Source organism: Dermacentor variabilis, chromosome 2, assembly GCF_050947875.1.
Source record: "Dermacentor variabilis isolate Ectoservices chromosome 2, ASM5094787v1, whole genome shotgun sequence".
Lineage (NCBI taxonomy): Eukaryota > Metazoa > Arthropoda > Arachnida > Ixodida > Ixodidae > Dermacentor > Dermacentor variabilis.
Genome location: NC_134569.1, coordinates 254,370,789 through 254,391,732, shown reverse-complemented (window position 1 = coordinate 254,391,732; position 20,944 = coordinate 254,370,789). Strand labels below are relative to the sequence as shown.

At 45.8% G+C, this 20,944-nt stretch overlaps 1 protein-coding gene across 2 annotated transcripts in view; it reads left to right on the top strand.

Annotated features, from left to right (window-relative positions):
• LOC142573242 (ATP-binding cassette subfamily C member 4-like) overlaps nt 1-20,944 on the top strand; it is a 495,730-nt gene that overhangs the window by 324,491 nt on the left and 150,295 nt on the right. For both annotated transcript variants that reach the window (XM_075682847.1, XM_075682846.1), the window contains 3 exons: nt 6,616-6,695; nt 6,796-6,946; nt 14,267-14,497. In XM_075682847.1, the coding sequence (XP_075538962.1) occupies nt 6,616-6,695; nt 6,796-6,946; nt 14,267-14,497 (462 nt within the window). The remainder of the gene's footprint in view (nt 1-6,615; nt 6,696-6,795; nt 6,947-14,266; nt 14,498-20,944) is intronic.

Genomic DNA, 20,944 nt, shown 5'->3' with positions numbered 1-20,944 from the left:
CTCCAACCCCTCCACGTCAGATGGCTTCATCTACTGGACGTACTTTTGCGGACCTCCGAGGACGAAGGTCGCCCATCCCCCGTCGGGGAAACTGAATGCGGCGACCTCTGGGGGCAAGGTTGCAGGCCTGCCGCAAAACACGAGGAAGCCCCCAATATTCTTGCTGCAGAACGACGTGAAGCCGATAAACACTGAAGAAATTGTGAGCACCGACATTGATGTTTTCGTGGATGGGCAGACGGTGATAGCGTTAGCCGACACTGGTGTCGACTTCTCTATAATGAGTCAGGAACTCGTCCTCTGCCTGAAGAGAGTAAGGACGCCATGGACGGGACCTCACATAAGGTCGGCAGGCGGCCAATTACTGATGCCTACTGGAAGACGTACTGCTAGAGTTAACATCGGGAATTCTTCTTTCGTGGCCAGTTTTATCGTCTTTCCTGTTTGCTGCAAAGATTTTATTATAGGAATAGACTTCCTAAAAAAAAATATGGCACCGAAAGTAACATCCCGGGCCGCATGGTGACGTTTTATAAGAGCTCCGGTTTAGTCCATTGGTTATCGCCGCAACACAACTCATTTCGTCTAACAGAAGACGACGTCGTCCCGCCTGGATCATGTGTTCTTGTTTCGGTAGCATGTGACATACCATTTCGTTGAGAAGGAGATGCCGACCGAAGCACCACGTTGTTGCTTACTCATGGTATCTCGGTCACACGAGGAATCGTGAATGTCACCGACAGGCGCACGAACCTGTTGCTAACAAATTTTAGCACAGAGCACCTTCCCAAGGGCACGGCTGTGGCTTATTCTGACGGCGTTGCGGATATTCGTGGCTGCTGATCTCCACTCGAAGAAGCGCCTACGCGTAACTCAGCTCCTATACTTGACGTTAGCACTGCTTTGTCGCAGCACGAACGACAGCGGCTTTTTGCGCTATTGGCCAAGTTCAACGACTGCTTTGCGTCGACGTCCAGCGTCGGTCGGACGCCTCTAACAAAGTACCGAATAATTACAGAGAATACGGCACGACCAACTCACCAAAATCTATATCGTGTGGCTCCCAGACAACGTAAGTGACAAAAATGCTTCAAAACGACCTGATCCAACCCTCAACGAATTCCTGGGCATCTACTGTAGTTCTGGTCAGGAAAAAAGACGGCAGCTTGCGTTTCTGTGTGGACTACCGGAAGCTAAATCAGGTGACAAACAAAGACGTGTGCCCGCTTCCCCGTATAGATGATTCACTCGACAGGCTTCAACAAGCACGTTACTTCTCGTCAATAAACTTAAAAAGCGGATATTGGCAAATCGGGGTACGCCCCGAGAGACCATGAAAAAACTGCTTTCGTGACGCCAGGTGGCTTATGCAAATTTAAAGTCTTGCCTTTCGGCTTGTGTTCTGCCCCTGCTACGTTCCAACGCCTCATGGATACTGTACTTTCGGGTCTGAAGTGGAAAACCTGCTTAGTGTATCTCGACGACGTCTACGTGTTCTCCGCAACAATTGAAGAACGCCTCGGATGGCTTGAAGCAGTTCTGCAGTCCATACAGTCCACCGGCCTTACCCTGAAGCCGGAGAAGTGCCACTTTGGCTTCGCCGAACTGCAGTTTCTCTGTCACGTCCTCAGCCACGCAGGTGTCCGCCCGCATCCGGAAAAAATTGCCGCCGTCGCAGTTTCTTGTACCATCAGATAAAGAGGCTGTCAGGCGCTTCCTCGGCCTCTGTGCCTATTACCGTCAGTTTATTGCAGACTTTGCACGCATTGCCTCGCCGTTAACTCGCCTGTCGAGAGACGACGTTGCTTTTGTACGGGGCGACGAAGAGCAATGTGCATTCAACGACTTGCGGCAACGCCTCCAGACACCTCCAGTGTTTGCACACTTTGATGAGACCACTCCTGCATTGCTCCACACTGATGCCAGCAATGTTGGCTTGGGAGCTGTTCATGTGCCGCGGCAAAAGGACACAGAAAGAGTGCTTGCTTATGCAAGTAGAACGCTCTCACGTACAGAGGCTAATTACTCCACAACTGAGAAAGAATGCCTCACCGTAGTATGGGTGGTTAGGAAATTTCGTCCATATTTGTATGGCCGCCACTTCACAGTTATCAGCGACGACCATTCACTATGTTGGTTGACAATCCTTAAAGATCGTTCTGGACGACTGGCGTGTTGGAGCCTAAGGCTGCAAGAGTTTGACATGACTGTCACGTACAAGTCGGGGAAACGACATACGGATGCTGACTGCCTGTCTCGATCGCCGATAGAGTCACCTGCTCCGCCCGAAGAAGAAGACTCAGCATTTCTTTGTGTTATGGACACATCCGCCATCGCGCAACAACAACGGGACGACCCTGAGTTGCTTGAACTAATCCATTACCTAGACGTAAGATATGCGAAACCGCTTAGAGTTTTCGCAAGACGACTATCGTTGTGTTTACGGGCCAATATTCCTTACAAAAAAAAAAACCTTTTCTTCGACCGGGTCCACCTATCTGCTCGTCATTCCCGCAGCTCTTCGTGCGGAAGTAGTTCAAGATTGCCACAACCACGTGACTTCCGGTCACTTAGGCTACACGCGAACATTAGCCAGAGTGCAGCAAAGGTACTACTGGCCGAGACGTACCACAGCCGTGAAACATCACGTTCGCACTTGTCTCGACTGCCAGAGGCGCAAGTCGCCTCTGACGAAAGCAGCCGGCCTCCTATAACCTGTCCAGGTTCCTCGAAGACCATTTGATCAAATCGGAATGAATATTTTGGGCCCACTTTCTACTTATATTGCAGGGAATCACTTTGTTATCGTCGCAACTGACTATCTCACACGTTACGCCTAAACAAAGTCAATCCAGAGCAGCACATCAGCCGAGGCAGCGCGCTTTTCCATTGAGCATGTCGTATTGCGACACGGTGCGCCAACCGTCGTAATAACAGGCCGAGGAACCGCATTTTCAGCTGCACATTTAGATCACGTCTTGCTACTAAGTCAACCGCCTACCATCCACAAACCAATGGATTAACAGAGCGCCTAAACAAAACCATTAAAGACATGCTATCAATGTACGTGGATATTGAACATAAGAATTGGGATGACATGTTACCTTATATCACCTTTGCCTATAACACGGCGAAACAAGAGGCGACGCGCATGACTCCGTTCACCCTTGTTCACGGACGGCATGTACGAACGATGCTGGATGCGATGCTTTCACACGACTTTGACCACACTTATACGGACGCTGACGTGTTTACGGAACGCGCAGTAGAAGCTCGGCAGCTCGCGCGCTGGCGGATCTGACAGCAGCAAGACTACGACGCAGGCCGCTACGATCTTCACCGTAGAATAGTTACCTATGAAGTCGGCCACAGAGCGTGGGTTTGGACACCCATACTGAAACGAGGCCTCTCCGAGAAATCGTTAACGCGATAGTTCGGACCGTATCGGGTATTGCGGCGACTCAGTGACGTCCCCTACGAGGCCGCTCCCGATAATCCCAACTGTACGCGGCGCCGCACGCACCGTCCTGAACTTGTGCACGTTGTCCACATGAAGCCGTATGTGAGCGAATAACTATGCCAGCGGCCTTACATGCGCAAGTGACACTTGCATCAGGGCGATGCATCAGGGCGATGTTGTCGTAGGGAGGGACAAATGACGCGTATATTCTATGCAGACGACGACGACGACGATGGGAACACCGACGGACTCCGTCTAGTGGGTCAGTGAGATTGGGCGATGATGAAGAAGGCGTGTTTCTGCTCTGTTGGTTTTTGAACAGATTGTCCTGTCTTTCTTGAAGAACGTCTCCCTGTGTTCTGTCCGCGTTGTACCGCGACAATGTAAACAAAGGGGTTAAAAATGAAGTACAATCTCTGCAATGCAATGCATTGTATGATTGGAAGAAGTATTGGAGCTATTAAAGTTAAAGAAAGGGGTCAGACAAGGAGACACAATCTCTGCAATGCTATGCACTGTATGCTTGGAAGAAGTATACATAGTATGCACGTGACGTCACATCCGCTGCTGCCGTCTGCTTCCGCTACCTTCCGCCATCTTGGGGAACCTTATCAACAGGCGCGCGCATATGCCTATAGGTTCCTCAACATGGCGCCGCCGTAAACCGGAAGTCACGGAGTATCCTTGAATGACGTGCGTGCATACTATGTATGGGAGCTACTACATGGGAACGGCTTAGGAGTTAGGATCAACGGCGAATATCTCAGCAACCTTCGGCTTGCAGCTGACATTGTGGTGTTCAGCAACACTGTGAACGAGTTACAACGAATGGTTGAGGGCCTTAAGAGAGAGAGAGAGTGTCAGGGTGGCATTGAAGATTAATATGCACAAAGCAAAGATAATGATCAACAGCCTGGCAAGGGAGCAAGAGTTCAGGATCGCCAGTAAGCTCCTAGAGTCTGCGAAGGAATATGTTTACCTAGGTCAATTACAAACAGGGTCCCCTGATCAATAGAAGGATATTTACAGAATAATAAAAATTCGTTGCAGTGCATATAGCAGACATTATCACATCCTGACTGGAAACTTGCCATTATCACTAAAAAGAAAGGTGTAGAATCAGCGCATTCTACTGGTGCTAACATATGTGGCAGGAACTTGGAGACTGATAAAGAAGCTCGAAACAAGTTAAGGGCCGTAGAGAGAGCGAGGGAACACAGAATGATAGGCATAACGTTGAGACAGGAAGAGAGCGGTGATGATCAAAGAGCAAATGGGGATAGCAGATATTCTAACTGACATTATGAGAGAAAGAGAGATAAATTGAGCGTGGCAGGTCATGTAATGCGTAGGTTAGATAACTGGTGGACCATTAGAGTTACAGAATGAGTGCCAAGAGTGGCAAAATGCAGTCGTGGATGGCGTGAGAATAGGTGGTGTGATTCGCAGGCGCAAGGTTGGAATCGGTTGGCACAGGACAAGTGTAATTGGAGATTGCCTGTAGAGGTCCTCGTCCTGCAGTGATTTTGATATTATCTGATGATGATGATAATGATGATGTTGCCACATTTGGCCCCCATCTAGATGCACCCGCCGCGGCCGGGTTTCGATCGCATGAGCTCAGGCTTAGCATCCCAACACCATAGCAACAAAGCAACCACAGTGAGTCAAGGTTGTTTTCTAACGTAGGATATCGGCTTAGGGCTCGCCATTACTAAATCATAATCCACCTGACTCAATCGGGATCAGTCTCACGAAATTGAGACTCACGCTTGTTCCTTCAGACTAACAGGCGTGTGCAAATGTACTTACTCGGGCTAAATCACAAAGGGAAATCGCCATGCAACATCTAGAATGTCAAGTATCGATGTACGAGTACAGCTATTCCGTAATTTCTGCTTTATTATACTTTTACGAATATTTCGCAGCAACTCAAACAGCCACTGTCACGGCTGGTGTTACTGTACGCCTGTATGGTGCGTTTAAAGGACACGAAAGGTTTTCGATGGCACAACTTTAACATTCAGGGGCACATCCGTCATTTGCTTTCACTAATCTCCAGTATCAGCATTGGCTGGAATTTATTCTTGCAAGCAATTCTGGCATATGAGCTCCTTTTTCAATACGAGCGCAGAACCACAAATTTTGCTCCGTTGCTATATAATATTTTCGCCCCATTTTCTAGCCCATTTCTAACTGTCTGCACCAGAGTGGTTCATGCTTACACGTCTTGGCTGAAAGTTGGTTCATGGGGGCAAACGGGGGCCAAAGGGTGCGCAAGTTAACGCAATGTTTTTGTGTGCTGCCGAATATCTTTTCAAGGATTTTGTTGGCGACACTGCCACCTGTTGTGCAACTGTCGACAAATGAGCAGAACACTGTTTCCCAAAATATCGATCCCAACGTGTTTCCTGAGGTAGTTCATCTTTCGTGTGCTAAACGAATGCGAACACACAATTGTAAAATACAATCTATGAAGTCCTGCCAGTGCTTCTGGTGCTTCAATTTTCGTACGATATTCAAGAGCAGAAGGCTTACGATCTTTCCCAGTAGTAAAACATATAAATGAACTAAATGCACTAGTAACTTTTAAATTCACAATAAGAACAAGACCCGTTTCCTGTTTCTTTTAGCTTACGTATATATAATTTCTTTTACATGGCAAGGTGCTTATCAAATAATGTAACGGCTTCCTGGTATTATAATAAGTTGTACGTAATTGCTCACTTGTGTATGTATTCATTGGCCACCGCCCAAACAAATTCAGTTCGAATTGCCGCACGTGTTGTCTTGTATGTGTGTTCCTTTTGTGTGTTTTAACCTGGGGCAAAAGACACGTCTTTTAGGAAGCACCAAGTAAGCCTACAATCAATTCTGTTTCAACATTAGCACGCACCTTAGACGTGAGTGTTTTCGCATTGTACGTGCCCCTTCAAGATGCTACCACGCGGCCGGATATAGAAACCGCGATTGAATGCAGCACGCATCGAGACAGCGAAGCTTAAAGGTGGAGCGGGCGAGTTTACTGAGAGTGAAAGGTATTCAAAAAACGGCCAAAGGACTTCTGCTTCTCATTGCTTGGTTCGGCATGGTTTGCGGCTACAGTAGTGCTACGTAATGTGAGTATGATTACACCTAACGATTGGGCATTGCAGGTAGAATACAAAATCGCTTTGCCAAGGACTTGGGTACCATCGATGACCTTCTTCCACCGACCGGCCTGGACATCACATTTGTAAGTATTGGTTTTCATCGAACCCGCAGTTACTTCGGGGGAAGGCGCCCTTCTTGAGATGCGACATAGCTGAGGCACATCGGCCACTGAACTTTCGCAGATATTCCTGAACCTGGTGGGTGTTCTGGTGGTGGTGGCAGTTATCAGCCCCTGGATTATCATCCCCACTCTGATCCTATTCGTGATTTTCTTCTACCTACGCCGGTTCTACATGAGGACAGCCAGAGACGTTAAGCGTCTGGAGGGAGTGAGTGAGTAGTTGTCTTCAACCTTAACGCACCTCTGATAACGAGATACAGAAAGGCGGCTTCATTAGCATGAAATAAGTACACTGGGTAAGTGTTTACATGATGTAAGCGGCAATTGTTTTATTTTGCTCGATTTCTTTTAAATATACAGCAAGAAAACGAAGCGTTCAAGTCGTCCGCATTCATGAAAGTGTAAGGAATGAAGACGTTTTTGGTGCAGTTTACTTATAGAATGAAACGCAAAGAGCGCAGGGTTGACTTGTGCGGTCTATCCTATGATTTGTCGCATCCAAGTAACATTTGCATAGAATGAAACTGGGTCTACCATTTTCTATGGCAAAGGTAGGTTTCCATTAGAGCGTGCCCATGCAATTCTAGTTTACTAATTACCATAACGCATCACAAGCAATGAAAGACTCAACTAAAAGAACTTCCCCAAATTTCAGGTTTTGCTTGAAATTTATAAAGTTACCCTTAATAATGAGCCGGCTGTGTTGATCTAATCAGCTGAAATTCGTGCTGGTGCTTGAAAACTGCGTGGATATTTTGCATGAATTAATTTTTTATATAACACTTACAGCAACATCACAACAAAGAGGCAGTATGGATATTAGGCGGCAAATATCAAATTTTGTGGGCACCTAATTTTGGGAGTTAATAGTAGCTTACACAACCGGAGACCCGAACAGAGCTGCAGCGAAGCTGGAAGGAACGGGGGAGGGGGGTGATGAAGGGGCAAAGGGCGTGGAGATCGAAGAGCACCCTCTACCACTTATGTATGACAGTTGCTCAGCTGGCAAACGGCACTCTCTTTCTTCTTCAAGCATGAGCGACACTCAACCAGACACTGGCGAGAAGGAATGGTGAGTATATACAGAGGAAGATAAAGTGCGTTAATGACTACAACGTTACTTAAACACGAACAGTCTCTATTTGAGTTTCAGTCTATTTCTTAAATAAGTGGATATACATGCTTACATACATATACAGAATGAGGTCCCTGAGCATGTGGCTGAAAGGGGACCTCCTGTTGGAAAATATATACATGAGAGCATTTATACAGCATGAAAGAGCAATATAGTAGTCACTAAGTGGAAGATTATGCCAAGTAAACGTAGTACAGACTGCGAAATAATATAAAGTCAAAAACTATTCGTAGAATTAAAACCATAGTTAAGGCATTCGCAGCAGAACAAACTAAATATACTTATAAGGGATACAAATGCAAAAAAAAACTAGAAAAGAAGCAAAAACGAAAGACAAAGGAGCAGGAGTGAAGTGTATAGCTTAGATATGTGGATTATTTGGCTATCTAGTAGAAAAGTGAATAATATTTTTTTTGAACAATCCCAAAGCCCAAGAGCGCTTGACATCTAGTGGGACTCTGTTCCAAGTAGATATTGTTGTGAAACATCCAGATTGTTTTCCATAATTAGTATGTATTAGTGGCAAAAAATTTTTTTGTTAGCTGCAAATCTTGTGCGGTGTAAGTTAACCGAAGTAGCCTGAAAATATATTTAGTGCGGGAGGATTACGTGTAACCATAAATTACATTACAGCTAATTCCTATTTACCAATATTATTTACTGAAAGTATTCTGTGGTTGTGAAGCTTATCAAAAGCATTGTAGTAGAATGAGCTGAGCGACAATATCCGGATGGCTTGTTTCTGCAAATGCTGTAGTGGTGCTATATGAGTTGGATATGTGTTACCCCGCGCTGTAATGCAATAATTGAGATGGCTGTGAATAAAAGAATGATACAAGGTTATCAATGTTGGTTTGCTAAAATAATACCAAGCTTTAAGTAAAATTGTAATACCAGGAGAAATCTCGCGCTCCAATTTGGCGATATGCCTTGGAAACTTTAAGTTACAAGAATTTTTAAGAGTCAGGAATTCTACCTAGAAATGAGCATGCATTTACTGCATTGATGTCAAGAGAGTTTAGGTTGACAGTGGGAATGAATTCTGGTGTCCTACGATTCGAATGAAAAAGCATAAAAGACGTTTTGGTAGGATTTATTCTTAGCGAGTTAAGGTGGCACCACGTTAAAATATTTTTCATGTCAGTGTTTAGCTTAGTAGTCAGAGAAGTTAGTGAATGATCGGTTGCCAGTAATGTGGTGTCGTAAGCGTAAAATATAAACAACCGGGTAAATCATTTATATAAAGCAGGAATAGTAGTGGGCCAAATATAGACCACTGCGGACTTCTTTATTGGTTATTGGCTATGGAAGGAATGGGGCAGAGAGGAATGGCGACGCGAGAAACTCGTTTGGAGCTCTTCATCGCGTCACATGTGCACAATGCTCTCGGGAGCTCCCTGGGAGGCTTTACATTAGCCTCTTTAGAGCTCTAATTTCGTGTGGCCCTCCGCAAAAGCATCGCTCGAACTGCAGCACTTAGCGCTCTACTAACGTGCAAGTTCTAAAGAGAGGTGAATAGAATAATAGAAAGGGGGCAGCGAGAAGAGGGGGAGAATGGGTAGAACCAGGGTATTCGCGAAACGAGTGAATAACACCCTTGCCACTCTTCGTTCGCAGTTCCCATACAGAAGGGAAGGTCGTGACAAGGAAACGGTTACGTTAAGGAAACGAATGTACGGAAACTCTTCTACTATAGTCACAACAGTTGTGGGCCAAGTGGAAGGCACGGTACTGTACGTTTCTCTTATTTCTCAAAAATAAACACTATGCAGATTCGTCAAGTGGACTATTGACACAGGGCGTGCAGATGCAAAGGCACATTAGGTCACCGTAGAGTCTATCCAATAATAAGGAAGCGGTCGCACGTAAAATCAACGCTTCCGGGCCCACCGCGGTAACTGTGTGGCTATGGCATCCCTCGACGTCGTTGTTTCGATCCCTACCTTATAAACCATGGCCGGCAACAACGCCTCAAGCAAACACGTCTCGCTGTATGTTGTGTACTACGCAGACAAGCAGCAGTGGTGGACGCAAAGTTACATTTGCCATCAACTCGCGGTTCTCGTTTTGCACAAATTCTGAAGAAATTATACATTCGCAGTCAGCATTACCACTAATTATCGTCAATAAAAGCAAACAACACAAAAGCTTCTCTTACATCGATTGCCACAGTGCGGGGGATCCGCAGAATTTATATGCTTAAGATTGGCGCTCATTAATACAATATTTTCATTCGCAGTGAACCAAAGCGGCTGTCATGTCCACAGTAGAATTGATCTAAACGGCTTCAATACCATGGCCATTTCATCACTTCCAACGTCCGTGGGATCGTAGTCGTCAAAATGGGATATAAGTGACAGGGAAATCAGGAAGTTGATGAATGGCAAGAAGGCAGAAGCTTGCAAAAGACCTCAGGAAAATAAAATGACTTCTTGAGCAGCATGGTCAGGCGACCGTGCTGTGAGTTCAACGCCTATTAAAGATCCCCCAAGATTTGAATAGATGCCGACAAAACTTCAGGCATTTTGGGAAAGGTGAACCCGCTGGAAATTTCAGGAAAGTACTAGCTAATATATAAAGGATGACTTAAAGACAAAAGAAAGCAACGTTGGCAGTCCAAATTCCGAACAAATAAATTGGCTGTTGAAGCAGTTCAGCCGAAACCCAATGGTGCGAAATAAGGTGACAACGTCGGAAAGTGTTGCAGAGAGGTCAAGTAGGTACTGTGGCGGACGCCAACGCCCGGCAACTGTCAGGCGACTGCACATATAAGCGAGGTGCCTGGTCATCAGTCGTTGCAGCGTGATTCGGAAATAAAATTTTGGACGCGAACTCCATCACATTAAATACAGTGTACTCTGCGGTGTTATTTTTCTAAGACTGGTACCGATTCTCAGGCAATGAGGATATGAACAAATTGTTCCACGTGCCGGCTGTCACCTCCATCGAACTGCCAACATTCCTTTTCCGCCATAGTTGCTTAGTGGATATAGAGGTTGGGCTGCAAAGCACGAGGTCGGGAGATCAAATGCTAGCCACCGCGGCTGTATTTAAATGGGGGATAAATGCGAAAACGCCCGTGTACTTAGGGTTAGGCACACCTTAAAGAACCCCAGGTGGTCCAAATTACAACGGAATTCCCCACTACCGCGTGCCTCATAATCAGATCTTGCTTTTGGCACGTAAAACACCATAATTTTTTTATTTACCATTCCTTAAGGATGTCGTTGGGAGTCGCACAACTCTTGAATACAAGTAAGTGGCAGTAGTTGTGCGCGAGGTCTTTGAGTATGTGGGTAGGCATTTGGCGTTCGATACCGGCTAGTTTACATTGCGGCTATATATATTGTCACGTGGTAGTGACGTTAAAGAACACAGTGGCAATACTGTGAAAAACAAAACTAGCTTTTATTGGGCGAACCTGTGCCCGCAAAGACAGGCTACACTTAAAGCACAACGATAGTGGCGAACATAGTCGGCGATCGTCGAAAATCTCATCAGCGGGTCAAGCGCGTTTTTATACATCAGTCGTCAAGCGCTCCAGAGTAATCGCTAGGACCCGCGTGCCTTCCACAAAGTTCTGCATTCTGCAAGTTCTGCGTTCTGCAAAAGCGAATTCCAGAGTGGCTTTCGTTTCTCGAAAGAAACAGCACGTTGATTGTGCGGTGAACTTAACTCTATCATCGGGGGTCAACGAGTTAGTGGAATGTTGTCGCCACTTGAAATGTTCGCAACTATTACCATTGTTTCATCCCCCCCCTCGCTGTGCACGACACCACCTAGGGACCACGCAGGGAAACTAATACTTATAGTACCCATACGTACTACTATTTCAGAACGTGTTTAAGCGCGAAGAAAAAATAATTTTTTTTATACAAGGATATCATTCAATGCAAGACGAGAAATATTTCATTTCGTAGTATATTGCCTGCAAGCACACGACGAACGAGGAAAGTAAACTTTCGGGGAGTTCATCGCTTGCGGATTGACTGCTCTCTCCCTCCCGTTCTCACAAATTTTGCATACTGGCCACTTTATGACTTTGCAGCAACCGAACAGCACGCGTATCGAACAAAGATCTCCGATCGCGCCCCTACTGCTTACTATCCGGAAACCAATGGCCTAACCGAGGGCTTAAACAAGACAATTACTGACATGCTGTCCATGTACTATCGTGAGCAATATGAGCGGGAATACAGGAGCGCATGTAAGATAGCCTCGAACCCTGCTATCGGCGGTACGTGGCGGCCGCCGAAAGGAACGAAGTGAAAAGGAGGACGCTGTTCTAATGACTGTTGGCACTCCCAACATGCGTCTCTGTATACAGTGTGCCTGACTTCGCATCACCAGCGCACATTGATAAAGCTTTGGCTGTTGCGGTTGCTGATAACTCGTGCACCGAAGCGTGACCAATTCCAGCACTCTTTTAAATTGTAAACGTTCGAGAGCTAATTCCCTGGAAAATCTGTTGTGTATCTGGAACGCGTGACACGATGTGCTCAATAAGGTTTACATCAAGTCCGACGGGAGTATATCTGAATATACCTTACTCTAAACTCAGGAACGGGCGCCTAAGAGCTTTAAATAATCATGACTGAAAACAATATTCCCCGCTGTAAGTTACTGTGCACGTAACCGTCTTATCGGCTATCGGCGGCTAGTGAAATACTGTAAGCCACCGTCTTTGACAAGCGCAGGCGCGGTGGGAGTGTCAACAGTTAGCGGATGAGCGTCCCTCTTTCCCCTCTGTTTTCGACAGCGCCCTCTGCCTATCGCTTAACTCGGTTTCGAGGCTATTTTCCACACGTTCGCGTGTCCCCGCTCATATTGCTCACGATAGCACGTCACCAATGGCCACAAGAACTTGGACCATGTGCTGCCATGCATCACATTCGCTTTCAAGGCTTCACGAAACTACAGGACTGAGCCCTTTTCGCCTGCTGTACGGATGACAAGTTACCACTACGTTGGACGCAATGCCTGACACATGCACAACTGGTGGACTGCTTTGCCTAAGGGGCACAAGGAGCTTGCGAGACTGCATATTCAGTGCACGCAAAGTTGTGATGCCCACAGTTAGAACCTTCGCCACAGGTATGTCCTGTACAGCCCTGGCGATCACATGTGGTCGTTGTGGGCACTTCAGTAGAGGTGCCGTGCGCTGCCGGATGAATTATCTCGCTTTTCCTCTCGCGACAATGGTCACGAACAATAACTATATTTCTAGAACAAATGCGATTATTGCTAATTTTCTGCTGTAGCCTGCGTTTTCCCACTCATTAGCATTGAAATCACTCATGACTGTAGCGTACTCAGCCTTGATCTTTTTAACTGTCAATTAAATGTCAGCATAAAACCGTTCAACTCATTTATCGTGAATGCTGCGGTTATCGTATTGTGTCAGATGTACAAGCGCTCAATTAACGTTAACGATTGCTACCTTTTCGTTATCGCTGTAGAAATAAAGGAATTCGCAGCGGAAAGGAGGAAATGCACCGAAGGAACTATACATTGCCTCCTTCGTCTTTCGCATCATTTGAACTTCTTAAAATGTATCCTTATGCATTAGAACTCCTACCCTGTATTCCTTCTTTCCGTGCAGGACTCTGCAAATGTGAATGTCGCTCTCAGTAAGGACTGCATGCGCCTCAACATTCCCCACTTAGCTCCATCCACCTTGCATTCCTCAAAGAGGCATTTAAGGCTAATTTATTTCGATAGAGTTCCCGCACTGATGATTCACAGGTTCAACAAGAACGGTGGCCTAACCAGGAACTTCGGCACACTTTGCTGCGCCTTGGTAGTTGGAGCAGTTTGGGAACGAGGGCGACGAAGGGTTTAATTATAAATCTACTTGTCTAAGATGGATCTACTTGCTCTCGGCACTATTTGATTTTCGTCTCATTTTTTAAGCGGCAGCGCGACCCACGAAATTTTCCTGGTTTTAGTGAACGACGTTTCGAGCTGATAATACTGAATACAGCAACCCGATGCCTGCTCTGCAGCACCTTCATTATTGAATCAATCGATCGTGAAAGAGGAAATGTCGGAACGCCCTATTGTGCAAAAGGAGCATAGAGTGCGCCGAGGGCGATCATCGGAAGGTATATTTACTGCCTATTTTTCCGCACAACCTATTTCTAAGACGTCTGCATTCACCAGCAGGATACAATGGCACGAGGAAGTTGTCAACACTAATAGGAGCAGCTCTTACGCATGAGTGCGGGAGCGTCTATGCATGGCGTATGTGGCATCTAAACGCGGTGTTATGTCACAAGCCAGGGCTGTAGCTTCAATCGAGAACAGGAACTTCCCAGTGCCCTCATTTTTTTCCTTTAGGTTTCTTTTGACGCGGTGATGTCTCTTGCCGTGACGCGTCTTGTGTGCACCACTCTAGCACGCAGCCCCGTGTTCTCCCACCTGAGCACCTCCTTGTACGGGTTGACCACCATCCGAGCGTTCAACGCGCAGCGGACCTTCGAGCGCATGTTCGACCTGAAGCAGGACCACCACACGTCGGCTTGGTACATGTTCCTCTGCACGGCTCGCTGGTTCGGCATCACGCTGGACTCCATCTGCTTCGCCTACATCACCGTCGTCACCATGTCCCTGGCCCTGTCGGCGGACGGTAAGTGGCCTCCCGCCGCGTATCCCTTGCTCAAATGGCGCACCTTGGCGCACGCGCGCGCACGCACGTTAGGCGCACGCGCACGTCAACCCGTGGAACGCCACATGCAGTGAAGGTTCTACCATTGTTGTCATATAACCCAGCAAACATCATGCATGCTGTTCTGCTTACTTTTTCGTCACTTCCACATTTAAATCCCGGAAGACTAAAACCTACTCAGCGTTGATTTTTTTATGTGTTAATAAAACGTCAGCCTACAACTGTTTTATTTTTCATCATCATTTCTGAAGTTGGTTGATTGCGCCGCTGTTATTTCTCATTTTTATGCGGCTTTATTACAGTCACTATTACCCTTTTGTTAGGGTAATAAATTCTGCAATGCTCGCCGCTGTCTTCGTGCACTGTAAATGTTGCCCTGTATTTATGTTGTGTTCCGTGACAGCTGCGAATTGTTTTAATTCTCTTCCCACCTTACATAACGTCGAGGACAGAGGTGCAGATCTCCAGGGTAGGCCTTCATCCTGCAAGGGATGTAGTAAAGGCTCAAGTTGGTAACGAGGATCGTGCACCAATTACACGATGTTCCGCGATTACCTTCGGAGCAGTGCGCTTACAAGCGATTGAGGAAGTTACTGCAGGGAATACACGCGACGAAGAAAGGAACAACACGGAGTGGTTGTTGTCCCTGAGAGGCGCCACGTCCGGTGAACTTCTTTCTGTTTGCGCTACACCTTGCGCCAGGAAAACCCACAATAGCACGGTTGTGGAGCATATTTTCTTTTTCACAGAACTTGTAACTATTCAGGCACAGTTAGCCATATATCGCTTTTAAAGGGAGCACCTCTATGATCATTCTATTGTTACTTTGGCAGGAGAAACAGCGCAATCTAGACAACGGGAGGGAGTGACAAAGGCATTAGCAGTTAAATGATTACTCTTCCAGGCAGTGGCATTTAGTCTTTCTACCCATGAAGAAAAACAAATGATAAAATGCATATGTGAGGAGGCGTTGAAATAGTCTCCATCTGAAATCAATAAAATGAATGTAGAGCATACGCACATTGTGCCTCTTTCGTAGTTTCGTGCTTTATTTCGCCACTTTCGTAGTTTCGTAGTTTCGTACTGTGGTGCTGTCGGTAATAATTCAAGAGCGAAAATTGGGAAACTAGTCCAATACATTGTTTCATGCCTAGATTCACGGGCCTCTGTAGCAGCGGCCATATTCATACTCCAAAGCGTACACGTTTCACTACTCCGTGTTTAGAAACCGGCTGCTGCCGAGGTAATACAGGTAGCACTTCCGTGTAATTACGCATAACAGGCGTTCGCTCCTGTTTACTTCCAATTTATGCTTACAGTGCATTACGCAGGGTGCCGTCCAAGCTGGATTTACACGATGGACTAATCCCGCATACAAACAGTACGTGGCTAAATAGTACTCAATCACACCGCACACAAGCACGGATCGATTACAGTAACGTCATGCTCGTCCGTGCAATTCAGTCCGTTGTGTGAATTCAGCTTCAAATGCACATCGGCGTAGTGCAGTTGCGCCTGTAACTTGCGTATGCTAGCGCAAAAAAATGTGAGAAAGATAGAAGCGAAACAAAAATACGTGAGCACTATTGACAACTATATATATATATATATATATATATATATATGCATGCTATAATGCATGTTACACTCCTGTAACACTTGAAGGTGAAAGCCTGCTGCACACGTGGTAGCGCATTAAGTAACACGATCGGAGGGCTCAGACTTCTTTGCCAAGTGACAAGGAGTAGCCGGTGCCACCATAAAGGCGCCAACCTCTCCTAATATTCACTTCAATAAAAAAAAAAAGAAAGCCGCAGTGTGAAGTAAACGCATGGCGCTGTAAGTCAACCTCCTCAACGACACATGCGAGCACCTAATGCACTGCTAAAGGTTATTTCGTTCTTCCTTTCGTTCTTTCTTTCGTTTAGTTTCTTCCTGTTTTTCTCTCCTTTCTTTATTTCATTGTTTCTTTCTTTCCCTCGTTCTGTCTTTGCTTCGTTTTTTTTTATTCATATCCAGCCATTGTATCGTTGCTTGCTTACCGGGATATGAGCCACTCCTGATGATGATATTTTGTCTCGCTGGAATAGACGCCGCTTTTTTTCGGGTATGTGCCATTGCAACTTAAGGATTTCACCATAGACAAACTGTCGAGACATATGATGGTTTTAGAAACCTTAAAACGAAGGCAAAAATGCCGAATCCAGAAGTCAAATGTCTTCCTCACGCAAGCATTAGTTATGACCTACACTTGTGACGTATACAATTGACATCGAAAGCGGCTGCGCAAGTTGTTGGACACAGTTTGGCAGACTGCGCGACAGTGTGACGACAATGATGACGATGTGATGATGTCGGTGGCGTAAGCAGGAAAAGGCGACAAGGAATGTCAAGTAATGGACGCAGGAGAAGGAATGTGCTGCATGTGCTACATTGTCAAATACCTTTTGCAGATCTAGGCCGAGGATGGCCCGGTTGCCGCTAGTTGGTCATTCAAAATTTGGTGGTAGAGCTGGAACATGACGTCTTGATTGGAGAGGTGTGGCCTGAAGCCCACCATAGTGGGTGGGTATGCTCCAGTGTCCTCGAGGTGGCGGTTGATCCGGGAGAGGAACGCGTGCTCCATCACCTTACGAACGCAGTATGTGAAGGAAATGGGCCGCAAATAATCGAGGCTGAACGGCTTGGCTGGATTCGGCATCAGCACTGCCTTAGAGCTTTTCCACGCCTCTGGAATGCGACCTGCTTGCCTGCATTTGTTGATGTATGCCGTAAGAGCGATTATCGATGCATCATCGAGGTTTCGTAGAGTCTTGTTCGTAACCTTGTTGGGACCAGGTGCTGATTTGCCTATAAGGTCGTGATGAATCACGTGATTAAGGTCACGATGAACCAATTCGAACTAGGCCGGGCCGCAGTGACAAACGGATATACCGATTACAATGGTTCTCTTGTGCTGGATATGTGCTATGAACAGAAACCTATGCTAATAAACAGGGAGAATAATTTAAGGACCTGTAGCGTGGGCGTGTACATAAAGAGAGGGAATACTTATTGAAACACTTGCCAAGATAATTTGAAAACAAATGGAAAGTGGTGTGCAGCAATAATATAACATAGACCACATTGGGGCCACATTAATAATCATGTGGTGAATTTAAGCAGGAAAGGAGTAATCGCTGCAGTGTTAACGTTCGTAAGTGCCATTCTGTGCCTAAAGTCGGATAATTTGTCAGGTTGGAAGTTAACCGAAGATTCGTGGGCCGGTTAATGTGTGCAGGGTAACATGCGTGGAGCCTCTTTTGAATTAAGACAATTGAGGAGCACATATATTTTGGAAGAAGAACTCAGGAATATGGATGAAAATGGCTGGGTGGACACACACAGATGGGCACACAATTATTTGTACCTGAAAAACTGAGAACACAGAATGGAAGAAAAGCTCAAAAAAGTTGGCACTCTGGCTAATTGAAAAGTGTAAGAACACAACCAGGGGTTATCAAATAGAGAGAACCAGAGACCACGAATAGGATACAAGGAATCCAAGTAAACATGGAGATTCGCAAGAATGGAAAGCAAGAAATTACAAGGAAAATCTCTACGACATCACAAAAGGCGGTGCCTTGCTATAACCAACTGGTTACCTAAGGAGGGAACAAAACATTTGTGCTCCAATCCACGCTGTGGAGGTGGTTGGCCAGAGAAGCTGTGGTATCACCTGATCCCATGGATCGACGTGACGTAGGCTTGAACTATTGAGCAAACCACTACATGAAATGGTTGAAAGGGAGACAATGAAATTCACTGTACCAAAACTTGATTTTTTTTAAACGATATTGGTAACTGCTATGTTATTGCCACGGAAAACACTGAGACATATTTTAGAGAAATTTTTAGCTAATGTGAAACCTATGCAAAACTGCGCGCAGTGATTGCCACATTTGGGTTTGTGTCCGCCGCGTCCTGCCTAGCCTGAGCGCGGCGCAGTTGGGCATATTGCACAGCTGTCGCCGCTCATCATGTTAGCGCTGCTCTTTGGGATTCCTCACTATGCGTGACCTTCCCCCATGAAAACACAAATGAAATAAGTTGCTAGGCGGGTCCTTCTTTTACGTATGAAAGTGCAGTTACGTCACTCCCTGCTTCGTATGCTACAGTTGCCCCTTCCCGGCAACTGCAGCTTATGCAGGCGTAATCTTTACTGAAAAACGCTTGCGGAGAACACAATGTGCTTCGCATTCTTCGAACGTGCCCTATCATCTATCATGTGGTTATGACATTTGTTTTGTGCTTTTCTTTATTGAGAGAAATACTGGGGTGTGTCGTGCATGGATAATTTGAATCGAGATAGGTGCCTCTTGATTCATTTTGTAGAATGGTTTTCTGTCGGCTGTTCTTTCGATGGATAGAAGGAAATCCCGAGATCCGAGTATTTTACATTTTCACTTAATCATCATCATCATCATCATCATCATCCTGGTTACGCCCACTGCAGGGCAAAGGCCTCTCCCATACTTCTCCAACTACCACGGTCATGTACTAATTGTGGCCATGTCATGCCTGCAAACTTCTTAATCTGATCCGCCCACCTAACTTTCTGCCGCCCCCTGCTACGCTTCCCTTCCCTTGGGATCCAGTCCGTAACCCTTAATGACCATCGGTTATCTTCCCTCCTCATTACATGTCCTGCCCATGTCCATTTCTTTTTCTTGATTTCAACTAAGATGTCATTAACTCGCGTTTGTTCCCTCACCCAATCTGCTCTTTTCTTATCCCTTAACATTGCACCTATCATTCTTCTTTCCATAGCTCGTTGCGTCGTCCTCAATTTGAGTAGAACCCTTTTCGTAAGCCTCCAGGTTTCTGCCCCGTAGGTGAGTACTGGTAAGACACAGCTATTATATACTTTTCTCTTGAGGGATAATGGCAACCTGCTGTTCATGATCTGAGAATGCCTGCCAAACGCACCCCAGCCCATTCTTATTCTTCTCATTTTTTCCGTCTCATGATCCGGATCCGCCGTCACTACCTGCCCTAAGTAGATGTATTCCCTTACGACTTCCAGTGCCTCGCTGCCTATTGCAAATTGCTGTTCTCTTCCGAGACTGTTAACCATTACTTTAGTTTTCTGCAGATTAATTTTTAGACCCACTCTTCTGCTTTGCCTCTCCAGGTCAGTGAGCATGCATTGCAATTGGTCCCCTGAGTTACTAAGCAAGGCAATATCATCAGCGAATCGCAAGTTACTAAGGTATTCTCCACTAACTTTTATCCGCAATTCTTCCCAATCCAGGTCTCTGAATACCTCCTGTAAATACGCTGTGAATAGCATTGGAGATATCGTATCTCCCTGCCTGACGCCTTTCTTTATTGGGATTTTGTTGCTTGCTTTATGGAGGACTACGGCGGCTGTGGAGCCGCCATATATATCTTTCAGTATTTTTACATACGGCTCGTCTACACCCTGATTCCGCAATGCCTCCATGACTGGTGAGGTTTCGACAGAATCAAACGCTTTCTCGTAATCATTGAAAGCTATATATAAGGGTTGGTTATATTCCGCACATTTCTCTATCACCTGATTGATAGTGTGAATATGATCTATAGTCGAGTAGCCTTTACGGAATCCTGCCTGGTCCTTTGCTTGACAGAAGTCTAAGGTGTTCCTGATTCTATTTGCGATTACCTTAGTAAATAGTTTGTAGGCAACGGACAGTAAGCTGATCGGTCTATAATTTTTCATGTCTTCGGCGTCCCCTTTCTTATCGATTAGGATTATGTTAGCGTTCTTCCAAGATTCCGGTATGCTCGAGGTCATGAGGCATTGCGTATACAGGGTGGCCAGTTTCTCTAGAACAATCTGTCCACCATCCTTCAACAAATATGTTGTTACCTGATCCTCCCCAGCTGCCTTCCCCCTTTGCATATCTCCCAAGGCTTTCTTGACTTCTTCCGGCGTTACCTTTGGGATTTCGATTTCCTCTAGACTATTTTCTCTTCCATTATCGTCGTGGGTGCCACTGGTACTGTATAAATCTCTATAGAACTCCTCAGCCACTTGAACTATCTCATCCATATTAGTAATGATATTGCCGGCTTTGTCTCTTAACGCATACGTCTGATTCCTGCCAATTCCCAGTTTCTTCTTCACTGTTTTTAGGCTTCCTCCGTTCCTGAGAGCATGTTCAATTCTATCCATATTATACTTCCTTATGTGAGCTGTCTTACGCTTGTTGATCAGCTTCGAAATTTCTGCCAGTTCTATTCTAGCTGTAGGGTTAGATGCTTTCATACATTGGCGTTTCTTGATCAGATCTTTCGTCTCCTGCGATGGTTTGCTGGTATCCTGCCTAACGGAGTTACCACCGACTTCCATTGCAAACTCCTTAATTATGCCCACAAGATTGT